Raw genomic sequence first — 12,632 nt, forward strand, 5'->3', positions numbered from 1 at the left:
CAACTGTGCTTTCACTACAATTTATAGTTTAGAAGAAGTATATGTCTCGAGTTCTTATGTAGTGTTAGTAGGAAGTTGTGTATGGATCGATAGGGCAACCACTTAAAGGGGGGATGAATAGAGTAACTTTTTTTTTTCTAAATTAACCCAATTAAACTAATTAATACACTTTTTATAAATAATAAGAAATTTTCAATTTATGCAACAAATAAGATGACAAAAAGTGTGATAATTTAATTCTATCAAAATTTAACAAATAAATAAGAACAAACTAAAACATACAATAAATTGCTTAAATTAATTGCAAAAATAAAAAGGAAAGAGTTAGAAAAGAAGACACCGTAATTTTTATAGTGGTTCAGTCAACCTCGACCTACTCCACTCTCCAAGCACCTCTTGGGAATTTGAATAAAATCTTTCCGACTCTTTCCACGGATTAGAGCCCAACCGTTATACCACCGTTCCTTTTACGGGTTCAAGAGCAAACCCGATCCTTTCCACGGTTTAGGATCAAACCGTTACAAATGTTGGAATTTTTGAAGAACACAATATAACTCTCACTAGAGTGGATTTACAAGTTTAAGCACTCAACAAATTTATCCTCACAAAACAATAACACTCTCTCAAAAATAAGATGAAAAGAAAAAAATTGGGAGCTTAGAGAGAGCAACAATGGAAACTTTTGAGTTTTGGAGGATTATGAAATGTAAAATTTGTTTGTACAAAATTTGGAGAGGAAGATGGTTTATATAGAGATGGAAAAATTTTTAAAAACCACAATTAATTTGGACCATTGGATTTTGGAAAAGAAAAATCAATGGTGGAGATTTTGAACTAAACTAGTCGTTAGATACAAACAAAATATAATATTATATGTTCCTTTTTCTGTTGAATTTATTTTCTTTTTAAAATTAATCCAAAAAATAAAAAAAACATACCTGTTTCAAAAACTAGCCGGTAGATATATACTAAAATAATATTAAATTTATTTTCCTTTAAATTCAATTTTCTTTTATAAATTCATTCTTTTTAATAAGTCAATCCAAAAAAAAAAATATACCATGTGTAAAAAACTAGCCGTTAGACACAAACATAAAATAATATTAAATTTATTTTCCTTTTAAATTTATTTTTAATTTCATTTTTTTTAAATCAATCCAAAAACCAAAAGTCTCAAGAAAAAGAAAGATTCTCTAGACAAAAATGAATCGACATCAAATAGAGGAATTCGGTTTTTCAAAATGAAAAGCGTGATTTTACTAAACAAGCAAGAAAATCCCTTTCATCAATTCCCAGAGTTTCGTTCAAAAGGGTGATCTACTCAACTTGGTAACCTTCTCCGATCCGTTCTTAGCTCAGAAAAAACAGGAAATTTTTCAGAGATTTATGGGTACCCAAAGATTCATAGTGAACTTCGATAGGGGCTTCTCTTGAAGCAATATTAATCTCTTAATGATCCACCATTCAACCAATATGCTGCCACATGTCTACATGCAAATGGTCTGGTTATGTCACTTCATCTGCCATGGTATTTTCTCTTTGTCATTGTTTCGGTCATATCGTCTTCGTTTTAGCTCCGATTTGAGTGATTCAAGAGGTGTTGGAATCGTTGTTCCGAGCTCTACGCTATGGAGATATTAAAACACTAAAATTTTCAGTAATTAAAATTTGAGTTTGTTATCATCAAAATATTGATTAATTAATTAATTAATTTGAGATTAAGGGCCAAAAAGCCAACAATCTCCCCCTTTTTGATGATGACAAACCATTCAAGAAAAATAGCTTGAAATACATGTAAACCATATGTAGCACATAATAAAATTCAACATATCACCATAAAGATCATTCTTGAAATTCACTCAAAAAAATAAATTCTCCCCCTAATTTATACTATCAAAATCATAACAAATTTATAGCATATTTTTCTTAAACTTCTCCCCCTTTGGAATCATCAAAAAGAATAATTAAGAAAAATTTAGAACTACATAAGTGTTTCCCTTAAAAACATGAACATAAATTTAGCACAACTCCCCCTAAGAATATTAACACATGTTTTCTATATCTCTCCCTATCAAAATGCCTTCTAAAAGATTTAACAAGTAAAATTATAAAATCAAGAAGCATCACAACGAATAATACCGAGCTCAAGCCTATTTTTGCAAAAGTTTTCTTCATTCAAAGGCTTGATAAAAATATCCGCTAATTGATTATCAGAGCCTACAAATTCAAGAGTAATATTATAATTTTGCACATGCTCTCTAATAAAGTGTTGCCTAATATCAATATGCTTAGTCCTAGAATGATGTATAGGATTTTTAGTCAAATTAATAGCACTAGTTTTATCACAAAATATAGGAACATTATCAAACTTTAATCCAGAATCACAAAGAATCACAAAGAATTTGTTTCATCCAATACTACATGTGATGGGTCAGACACGTATTTCCGAAGTATCGATACATGAAAGACATTATGTATTGTAGAAAAGGTGGGTGGTAATGCTAATCGATAAGCTACTTGGCCAATACGCTTTGATATTTCAAAGGGTCCAATAAAGCGAGGGCTAAGCTTGCCTTTTCATTCGAAACGCATAAATGCCTTTCATTGGTGCTACCTTTAGAAATACGTGATCTCCTACTTTGAATTCCAGCTCTTTTCGACGGTTATCAGCATAATTCTTCTGTCTGCTTTGAGCTGTTCGCATTCTTTCCCGAATTAGCTTAATTGACTCTGATGTTTGCTGCACTAATTCAGGTCCTAGTAGTGTTTGCTCCCCGATTTCATCCCAGTGTATAGGGGATCTGCATTTCTTTCCATACAAGGCTTTGAAGGGAGCCATACCAATCGTCGCCTGATAACTATTATTATAAGCAAATTCTATAAGGTGTATTTGCAAATCCCATGCTCCAGTAAAAATCCACAGCACATGCCCTCAACATGTCCTCTAGGATTTGATTAACTCGTTCTGTTTGGCCATCAGTTTGTGGATGGAAGGCTGCACTGAAATTTAGTTGTGTACCCATTTCTTTCTGCAAACTTTTCCAGAATTTGGACAAAATGAGGGTCTCGATCTGAAACAATTGATATTGGGACTCCATGTAACCGGATGACTTCTTTTAAGTACATTTGAGCTAGTGCTTCCATAGTGTGAGTAATCTTGTAGGGTAGGAAGTGGGGAGATTTGGTGAGTCGATCCACAATCACCCAAATCATGTTGTGGCCTTTAACAGTTTTCGGGAGTCCTGAGATGAAGTCCATAGAAATATGCTCCCATTTCCATTCTGGAACATTTAGAGGCTGGAGAAGTCCTTATGGTCGTTGCCGTAGAGCTTTCACCTGTTGACAAACAAACATTTACTTACATAGTCAGCTATATCCTTTTTCATGTTACACCACCAGTAATGTGCTTTCAAGTCTCGATACATTTTGGTACTCCCAGAATGTATTGAAAAGCATGATTCATGAGCTTCCTTCAGTAGTTCTTTCTTGATTTCTTCATCATCTGGTACACATAGACGCCCACGGTAGAGGAGTGCAGAGTCTGGGGCTGTAGAGAATTGATTGGTTTCTCCATTTTCTTACTACAGTTGTTTGTTTATGTGTTTATCTATTTGTTATACTTCAACTATCCTTTGCCTTAATGCAGGTCTTACAATTAACTGTGCTATTCGAGTTGTGAAGGTGTGTGGTATTAGTGAGATCTCAGCTCTTTCCAGGTCATCCATTATGTGTTTGGAGATGGTACTTAGAGTTGCTGTATGAGCTGACTTTCTACTTAAGAGCATCAGCAACAATGTTAGCTTTTCCTGGATGATAGAGGATCTCACAGTAATAGTCTTTGACTAATTCTAACCATCTTCGTTGCCTCATATTTAACTCTTTTTGGGTAAAGAAGAACTTAAGGCTTTTATGGTCTGTATAAATTTGGATCTTTTCCTCATATAAGCAATGTCTCCATATCTTTAAGGCAAAGACTGCGGCAGCTAACTCCAAGTCATGAACAGGATAATTTTGTTCATAAGGTTTTAGTTGTCTTGAAGCATATGCTATTACCTTTCCGTGTTGTATCAATACATAACCAAGCCCCTTCTTCGATGTGTCACTGTACACAGTTAAACCCCCTGATCCGTCAGGTATGGTGAGAATAGAGGTTGTGGTCAACTTTTCTTTTAGTTCCTGGAAGCTTTGCTCACATGCTTGGTTCCAAACAAAAGGATTATTCTTCTTAGTAAGGTTAGTTAAGGGTAATGCTATACTTGAGAAGTTCACAAATCGTCTATAATATCCTGCTAATCCAAGGAAGCTTCGCACCTCGCTGACTTGTTGTTGGGCGAGGTCAGTTGATAACCGTTTCAATCTTAGCAGGATCCACTGAGATTCCTTCTTGCTTTACAATATGCCCTAGGTAGGCAACTTGTCGCACCCAAAACTCACACTTGGAGAATTTGGCATACAACTTTTCATTTCTTTTATGGAAAGAACGTCCCTAAGATGTTTTTCTTTCATGTTCTACCTCTGATATGGAATAGACTAAAATATCATCTATAAATACGATCACAAAGTTATCAAGATGATCCTTAAAAATTCTATTCATCAAATCCACGAAGGCTGTGGGGGCATTCGTCAATCCAAAGGGCATCACAACGAATTCATAATGCCCATATCTTGTTCGAAAAGCAGTCTTGGGTATATCTGACTCCTTGATTTGTAGTTAATGATATCGAGATCGTAAGTATATTTTGAAGAATATTGAGGCTCCTTGTAATTGGTCAAATAGGTCATCAATGCGTGGGAGTGGATACTTATTCTTTCTTGTCAACTTATTCAACTCCCGATAATCTATACATAAACGCATTGATCCATCCTTTTTCCTAATAAAAAAAATAGGTGCTCCCCATGGAGACACGTTACGGCGTATAAATCCCTTATCTAGCAATTCTTGTAACTGTATTTTGAGTTCTTTTAATTCTGCAGGTGCCATTCTATATGGTGCTTTAGATATTGGTTCATCTCCGGGAATTAGATCTATACAAAATTCTATTTCTTGACTAGGTGGTAAACCTGGTAACTCTTCTGGGAATACATCTTTAAATTCCCTTATTACAGGAATGGCCATAATTTCATCCTTTTGGTTTCGTAAATCTACTACGCTTGCTAAATATGACCAAGCCCCATGGTTGAGCAAATGTTTAGTTTTTAAGGCTGAAATTATTCTTGGGGCTGATGGTGCATTAGAACTCTTAAACTTAAACTTGGTTCCTGTTGGAAAGGTGAATATGACCTCTTTATTATGGCAATCTATGCTTGCATAGTTTGCTGCTAACCAGTCCATACCTAGTATTATGTCGAAATCACTTATGTCTAGGATGATAAGGGTCACCCCTAGTTTATGTCCTGATACTGACAATTCACAGTTTTCTACTTACTGAGTGGGCCAACATAGATACTCCGCAGGAGTAGCTACGGATAGAATGTAGCCTAAGGGCTTTGATGTTAATTGAGCATGTTGTGCAAATATTGTAGAGATGAATGAATGACTAGAGCCCGAATCAAATAAAGCGAAGGTATAATACCCGAGGATGGGTAATGTACCTGTAACAACTGCATCTTGATCCTCTACCTCGTGACGTGTAACAGCAAACACCCGTCCTTTCTGTTATTGGGTAACCTTGTTACTAGTAGGCTGGGTGGTCTAGGCCGTTGATACTTGGTTGATGAGCTTTGGGCAAGCCTTTGTATAGTGACCTGTCTGGCCGCAGTTGAAACACACCCCTAAGTTCCGAAGACATTACCCCTAATGGTGTTTTCCACAATTTCTGTACTTAGGATATGTAAATGTTTGACTCTTCTGTGGTGATTGTACGCCCTGAGTGCTTTGGGAAATTTTTGCTTGCCGTTGTGAGCGTTGGAAACCTTGTTGGGCAAATTTCTTCTTTTCATTTGGCATGCATCCTCGTTTAGAAGTTGAGGTTTTGGCAGCAAGATCTACTTCCATGAGTAAGGCTGACTCGAGGGTAAAGGCATACTCTTTGTGTCGGAAAGCAGTAACAATGCCTCGAATGCCTTCTCTTAATCCCCAAATAAACCGTTCCACCTTCTTCTCTTCTGTGTCTACTAATCGAGGGACAAAGTGGGACAAGCGATCAAATTTTCGTTCATACTCTGCCACCGACATGTTCTCTTGACGAAGATTAAGAAATTCCACTTCCTTTTGACATCTCACTATCAAAGGGAAATACTTGTTGTAAAAAGCCTGATTGAATTGCTGCCATGAGACTGTACCTTTGATTGTTCTTTGTGTGGATTCCCACCAGAACTTTGCATCGCTTCTTAACATAGAGGTGGTACAATTTACTTTTTGTTCTTCTGGGATGTTTATATAGTGGAAACTAGTTCTATTTCTATCCAATTCAATGTTATAGTTGGATGCACGGATGATTCGTCAAATATTGAAGGATGGAACGTCCTGTATTCTCAAATCATTTTTTTTAACTCATACCTATGTTTACTAAATTATTTACTAAATTACTTGTTCGAAAATTCCACTTACCAGCGTATTTGGCATGGCTATGGGCATCACTTAATAGGCCGAACCATCAAACACCACGACTCTTCTAATGCAATAGAGCCTATTTGGCCCAAACGCTCTGATACCAAACTGTAACGCCCGGATCCTTACACATTATGATCCGACCGCTACGACATGCATACTTAGACTTTTCTATCATGAGATGAGTTCTGGTGAAAATCTCAAAGAACATATCTAAATTTTATTAATTAGATAGAAAAACTATATAAAAAGTTTATTTATCAAAACACCAGGATCCATAAAACATTAGCGTGGTGGTACAAAATGCATATGCCTATGATAGTGAGTTTGATGGTTGGCCATTTGAGCGAAGTCCAATTCTGCCATCTACGCTGTGTCCTTACCTACAAAGTCTATAAAAAATATAGGATGAGTATATAATATACCCAATAAGTAGTTCTCACGTAGGGTAGTGACCAAATGCACAATCACAAGCAACATGTCATGAAAACATATGGTTAGGACCGAAAATGTATAATAACATGTGTTGGTCGGTTATGCTTCCAACATAAATCTCTCCACCCTGATAGGAAGATGAGGACCTAAGCGAAAACTAACCCATCTGATGATTAGCGGGTTATGCAGTCAGTAGGGCCAGAGTCGCATCCAACATCAACCATTAGCATAAACGTAATATTGGACTAGAGGGGTGCAACCATACATACCCTTCTAGTTCCTAGCATAAACATAACGTAAGATTAGGCCTGGAGGGGTGCAACCATACATGCCCTGCCAACCCTGGAAGCAATAAATTTCTCCGCCCTAATAGGAAGATGAGGACTTAAGCGGAAACTAACCTATCTGATGATTAGCGAGTCATGCAGCCAGTAGGATCAGAGTCGCATCCAACAAAAAGTTATCTACTGCCCGTTGTCTCCTGAATTAGCTAGCGTCCAAATTCTAATTAATCCTCCCTGATTCTGCTCCCTTATTCATTATTTTTGGATAATGAATAAATTTCCTATTTATCCCCTTCTAAATTTCCACCCCTTTAAATAAAATTTCATCCTGCTTAATATTTGAAATTTAATTTCCTATATGCGTACAAATCTGGGTCGTTACATTAATATTTTTATAACAATATGTTTTGACTATTGTGATTTGATAAATGGTTGAAAGTGTGCTTTGGTTGTTTGAAGGTATATTTTGTACCATTACTTTGAAACTGATTGAAAATGTTTTCTATTAGTGAACATGTGTCATCTAATTTGAGAATCGACTGAAAGTATTTCGTATTTTTTTAGTTGAATTGGTTAAATAAAATAAAATGATTGTTGTAAATGATAGTTGGAAGTGTTTTGAGAGGGAGGTAACATTTTTTCAAGTAAAAATATACTCAAATTTTCTTTTATTTGCATTTAACTATACAAGAGTTTACACGTTTACAAGAATTACAATGACATATCTTAAGATCAAGAACAACCTTTTTCAAGATGAACAGTTTTGAATCAATTTTCTTACGATCGGCCACAAAACATAACTCTTGAAAAAATAAAGATGCTCAATAAAAATCGAACTCTAGCAAGACAACAACTTGCACTTAAAAAGGTATAGCGGAAAAAGGAAACTTGACCCAATCAATATCGGCAGAACATAAATAAGAAAATAATCGTCAAGAGCAAAACATCCCAGGAAAAGTAGATAAGGAAAGCATAAAGTTGCAGAATCGACAACCCAAGAGACAACCTGCAAAATAATTCCTGAGACAATCACCAATCAACAAGCACCAAGCACCCTTAAACAAATATTCTAAACTCTAACAATGTCTGTCATAACATTTTTTCTACAGTAAAAAATACTATAAAATGTTTTCACACTAAATTAGGCATTGATGTAAGTTGAAAAAACACTATACAATTTTTATAGCCTTTTTTATAGCATTGAAAAAACACTAGAGAAAGTCAAAGATTTGCAATAACATTGCCTGCAGCAACATGTCTAAAAACGTTATAGAATGTATTTTATAGCGCTTTCTTATCATTCTAAAAGCGTAATAAAACACCTTTTATAACTTTTTTTTTACCGCCATAACAATGCTATAAAAGATCTTCTATAGCCCTTTTTTCTAACGTTATGAAAAGATTTCATAACAACAAATTTACGCTACCAAAAGTTGACTTTTTATAGCATTTTTTACAGCTTTAAAAACACACTATGGAGAGTCGAAGACTTTCAATAACATGGGCTACGATATCGAAAATGCAATGGAGAGTTTACGTAAGCGTTTTTTCAATGCTATCGTTTGGGATATATGTTTCAGTGTCTCCAAGTCTCCACCTTGCATGTTCTTCATGAGCCTTCTGACCATCTTCACCCTGAGCTTCAACTTATGGACCTCGCCTTGGCTCTTTAGTAACCTTTCGCTTTATAAATTTTGAGAACATATTAATTTATTGTCCTTCATCGAGTGAAAATGATAATGATTCTTTACCAAGTTTAAAAAAAGTATTTTCAAACTATAATAAGAACTAATATAAAGCTTTATTGAAAAAATACAACAACTAAATTTGACAGTAAAAAGAAGTCAAATAATGCAATTATTTTCTCTTTTTTGTCCTCCCAAAAGATGAACTTCTCATATATTTTCAATTTCAAAACTCTAAATTTTGTTAATTTCATATATATAGGTTTCAAGGCTAATTAATAAAAATAACATTAAGAAGATAAAGAGTATGAATATGCAGTTTTATTTATTTTAGACATTAACAACTCTTTCTTTCTCACATATTAGTTGGTTTACATAAGATCAATTATAAGCACACATATATAATTAGGGTTTGATTGAAAAATGAAATTAAGGTGCATCCAAACACCCTGCAGCTACAAAGTCAGGGATGACAATGAAAGCAATGGACCAAGTAGCAATATTTATAGAAGAGTTACTCTCACTATAAACAGGTGTAAGATTTGGCAATTCTCCCTCTTTTGTAAGCTCCAATGGCTTTCCATTTAAAAGCACTGTAGAGCTTCTAAGTAAACCATATTGTGGCGTCAAATGGTATTCCTCTCTTTCTGTTGCCAGATTTGAATCTTTGACCTTTGAACTATACTTCAAATTGGAGTCATTTGGTCGTCTCGAATTGCTATTATGTAAACTCAGGTTCACGTGGCTTTCAATCTTGATTGTGAACTCAGTTGTATTACTCAAATTGATGAAAAGCAAGGTTACACCAGACTACAAGGAAATGATAGATGATCAATTCGAATTCAATTATTGCACATATTTGTTTAAATTTCTTTAATTTTTAAAAAGTGGATTCTTACTCTTCCTCTTGAGCAGTGAGCATAGGTACGAAGATATGATGAGACATTATTATCAACCTTGAGAACTCTTGAACCCATAAGTCGGTGGAAGAGAAGTGCCCTAATAAAGACAAAATACCAAATCAAGTAAGAAAAAGATATATATATATATATATATAAGAGTCTAGACCAAGTGGCACACATTTGACTTTTATAAATTTAATAATCTTACCCATAGTAATCTGGTGTAGGAAGATAAGTTTTAGATTTGAGGACACTGTAAAATCCACCAATCAAAGTTTGCCTACAATATACTTTGGTATTGTATAAAGAGGCCATCCCAAGTTGATCTAGATACCTATTACTCAATTCAAATTTAAATTAAATGGAGGGGGAAAATACTACAGAAAAGAAAATGTAAACTAAAATATGTTTTTACCAAAAACTATTGATAAATGCATCGGAAATATGAGCACTGCCACCATGATAGGCTCCACCAGCTTCTCCAACCCAAGCAGAAGCCCAAGGTGCATGCTTTTGGATTATATTATCAAGTTGTTTAAATGTGTTTGATACTTGACTTAGGTATGTTGGATTAACAAACCTATAAATCAACTTGGGGTCATCACCTATATATATATATATATAGAAACCAAAATTAAAAGTGTTAATTATTAGTTTATAATAATATTTACTTTTGAGTTTATATAAATGGTAAAAAAAAATATTAATTGATATATGTACATAATTACCTGCACCCATGTTGTATATATGATGAGTTAGAGCATTGACAACATTTGATCCAGTTTTTGTAACAAGTTCATCATACCATTTGTCATCAAAGAAAGCACCAGGTGCCACCATCAAAGGTTTTTGTTGGGAATTATTGTACAAACGATCTATAATTTCTCGAAGCTTCATTAGGTCTTTTGCATATTGTGAAGCACTAACACTTGCACCAATACTGTTAGCTCCACCCAATTCATTGCCTGTATATTCAAATAATCAACATTAAATATAGTTAATTGTAGAGACAGTCCACTTATTTCGTCGGAGCATGGAATCATCGTTTACATAGAAAATGAGAGAGAGAATGGGGAGGATTTTCTCTCTCCATTTTAGACGGTATATTTTGTAATAGAATATGCATTGTAATAATGAAATTTAAACTTTTAAAAATTATGGTTGAACAATTTAATTGTACTGTTTTGAATTAGGATAAACAAGACTTTTTTTCCTTAAATGGAAAATTATATTAGAAATCACCCATTTAAAAAGTTAGGGGAGAATAATTTCAGCCAGAAATCTCTACCTTGATCCTTGTTCCCACGAAACTAAATAAAAAACTTTTTGGGACAGAGATTTAAATGGAGGGTGTGAACAAAGATGTGATTCCTCGATGTCACCCTTAAACATTCATAGTTACTTAACTCAACCAAGATTTAGTATTATTTAACTTACCAAACTCCCATGAATTTATTTGATAATTCTTGTCCACTGTGTATTGAATAAGAGCCTCAGCATTGCTGTAATTCCAATTTCCTTCCCACTGCATTCCTTTTGTGTTGTACTTACCCAAGAGAGCATTTAAGCCAAAGGTTACAATAGCCCTATTTTTTTAAAAAAAAAAAAATATCCTAAGTATGGGAGACAAATACAAAAAGCAAAAAAGCATGTAGAAAACAAAGAAGAACATACCTTGTGTTGTTGAAAAAGTTGTTCAAATCATCCCACCTTTCCATGTACAAACATCCTTCTGTAAAGTCAAACAGTAAATCGTTGTCTGCTTGAAATGGTTGACAATGGCCCTTGAAACCTTCTCCAATATTATATATCAACCTGTCTTGTAAGGTACCTCCTACTCTGATTCTTAATGACTTGAAAGCTAATATCGCAAAGAAACCATGCATAAGATAAGTTAGAATTTTATTGCATCAATTGAACCCAAGTAAAGATTAATTAGCTTAGTTATGTATTTCAAAGAGCCAAACCTTGAACAGCTTTGTTAAGGATAGGAAGAGACAAATCCTAATTAAAAGAAAAAAGATTAATAAAATACTACATGAATTATAATTGCTTTATTTTCTTCATAATTAATTCCTTTTAATGTCCAAGATTATTATATAATCTCACCACATTGAGCATTGATGCATGACCATCCCAAACACAAAGGTCGGGTTGACTACACTCATCATGAGGCCAAATGTCCATAGTGAAGCAAATGAAATTCTCATCAGTTTCTGCTATTTTCGTGGTTCCATCAACCACAATTTTCCCTATTGTAACATTACGACCCAAAATGGTTGGGATGAAAGCAACTAGCAAAATCAAAAGGAATATTTGGTATTCCATTATAAATTCTGAAATTCCTGTCCAACAATTCTATTGGTTAGAGCAATGATACGATATTAAATTTATCATAATCCATTAGTTAACATAAAATGAAAAAGAAAATGATATATTATATAATATTACCTTAATATGGATATATAATATATGTAGCCAGGAGTTTCTTTGAACTTGTCGAAATAACAAAAGAAAAAAATATCTCCAAAGCCTCAAAATTATTAAGATTATACAGAGGAAAATGAAAGAAGGGTTGAAAACAAAATTGGAGGACAAGAGTTTATATAGGGTTGAGATTGATCTACAGTTTAATTAACAAATAAAATTATTGAATGCAACTCCCCTCATTAAAGACTTTCAATTTTATTCTTCAAGAAAAAAAAAACTGCTAAATAAAACTTCAAACTGTACATTTATAAGTGTTAAGTGTGCATTAAATGAAAAACACGAGCCT

The 12,632-nt window shown here is 34.1% G+C and overlaps 1 protein-coding gene across 1 annotated transcript; it reads right to left on the reverse strand.

The window, feature by feature from the left end:
- Positions 1 to 9,326: 9,326 nt before the first annotated feature.
- LOC120069188 (heparanase-like protein 1) lies at positions 9,327 to 12,510 on the reverse strand. Its single transcript, XM_090309372.1, has 10 exons — positions 12,308 to 12,510; positions 11,966 to 12,201; positions 11,824 to 11,860; positions 11,531 to 11,717; positions 11,294 to 11,442; positions 10,585 to 10,821; positions 10,272 to 10,461; positions 10,065 to 10,190; positions 9,854 to 9,953; positions 9,327 to 9,764 (listed from the first exon to the last, which is right to left on the reverse strand). The coding sequence occupies exons 2-10, from the start codon at positions 12,182 to 12,184 to the stop codon at positions 9,384 to 9,386; spliced, it is 1,626 nt and encodes a 541-aa protein (XP_090165498.1). The 5' UTR covers positions 12,185 to 12,201; positions 12,308 to 12,510; the 3' UTR covers positions 9,327 to 9,383.
- Between the last annotated feature and the right edge of the window lie 122 nt (positions 12,511 to 12,632).

This window comes from Benincasa hispida, unplaced genomic scaffold (assembly GCF_027475165.1).
Source record: "Benincasa hispida cultivar pf3 unplaced genomic scaffold, pf3_genome.v1.1 HicScf1589, whole genome shotgun sequence".
NCBI lineage: Eukaryota > Viridiplantae > Streptophyta > Magnoliopsida > Cucurbitales > Cucurbitaceae > Benincasa > Benincasa hispida.

What these genes read in the sequence shown, in the direction of transcription:
- LOC120069188 (XM_090309372.1), bottom strand. Translation starts at nt 12,184, where the DNA reads ATGGAATACCAAATATTCCTTTTGATTTTGCTAGTTGCTTTCATCCCA. An exon ending in CCTTAACAAAGCTGTTCAAG is followed by an intron (nt 11,718 to 11,823) that starts GTTTGGCTCTTT and finishes TTGCGATATTAG; the next exon opens with CTTTCAAGTCATTAAGAATC. An exon ending in TATATACAACATGGGTGCAG is followed by an intron (nt 10,462 to 10,584) that starts GTAATTATGTAC and finishes ATATATATATAG; the next exon opens with GTGATGACCCCAAGTTGATT.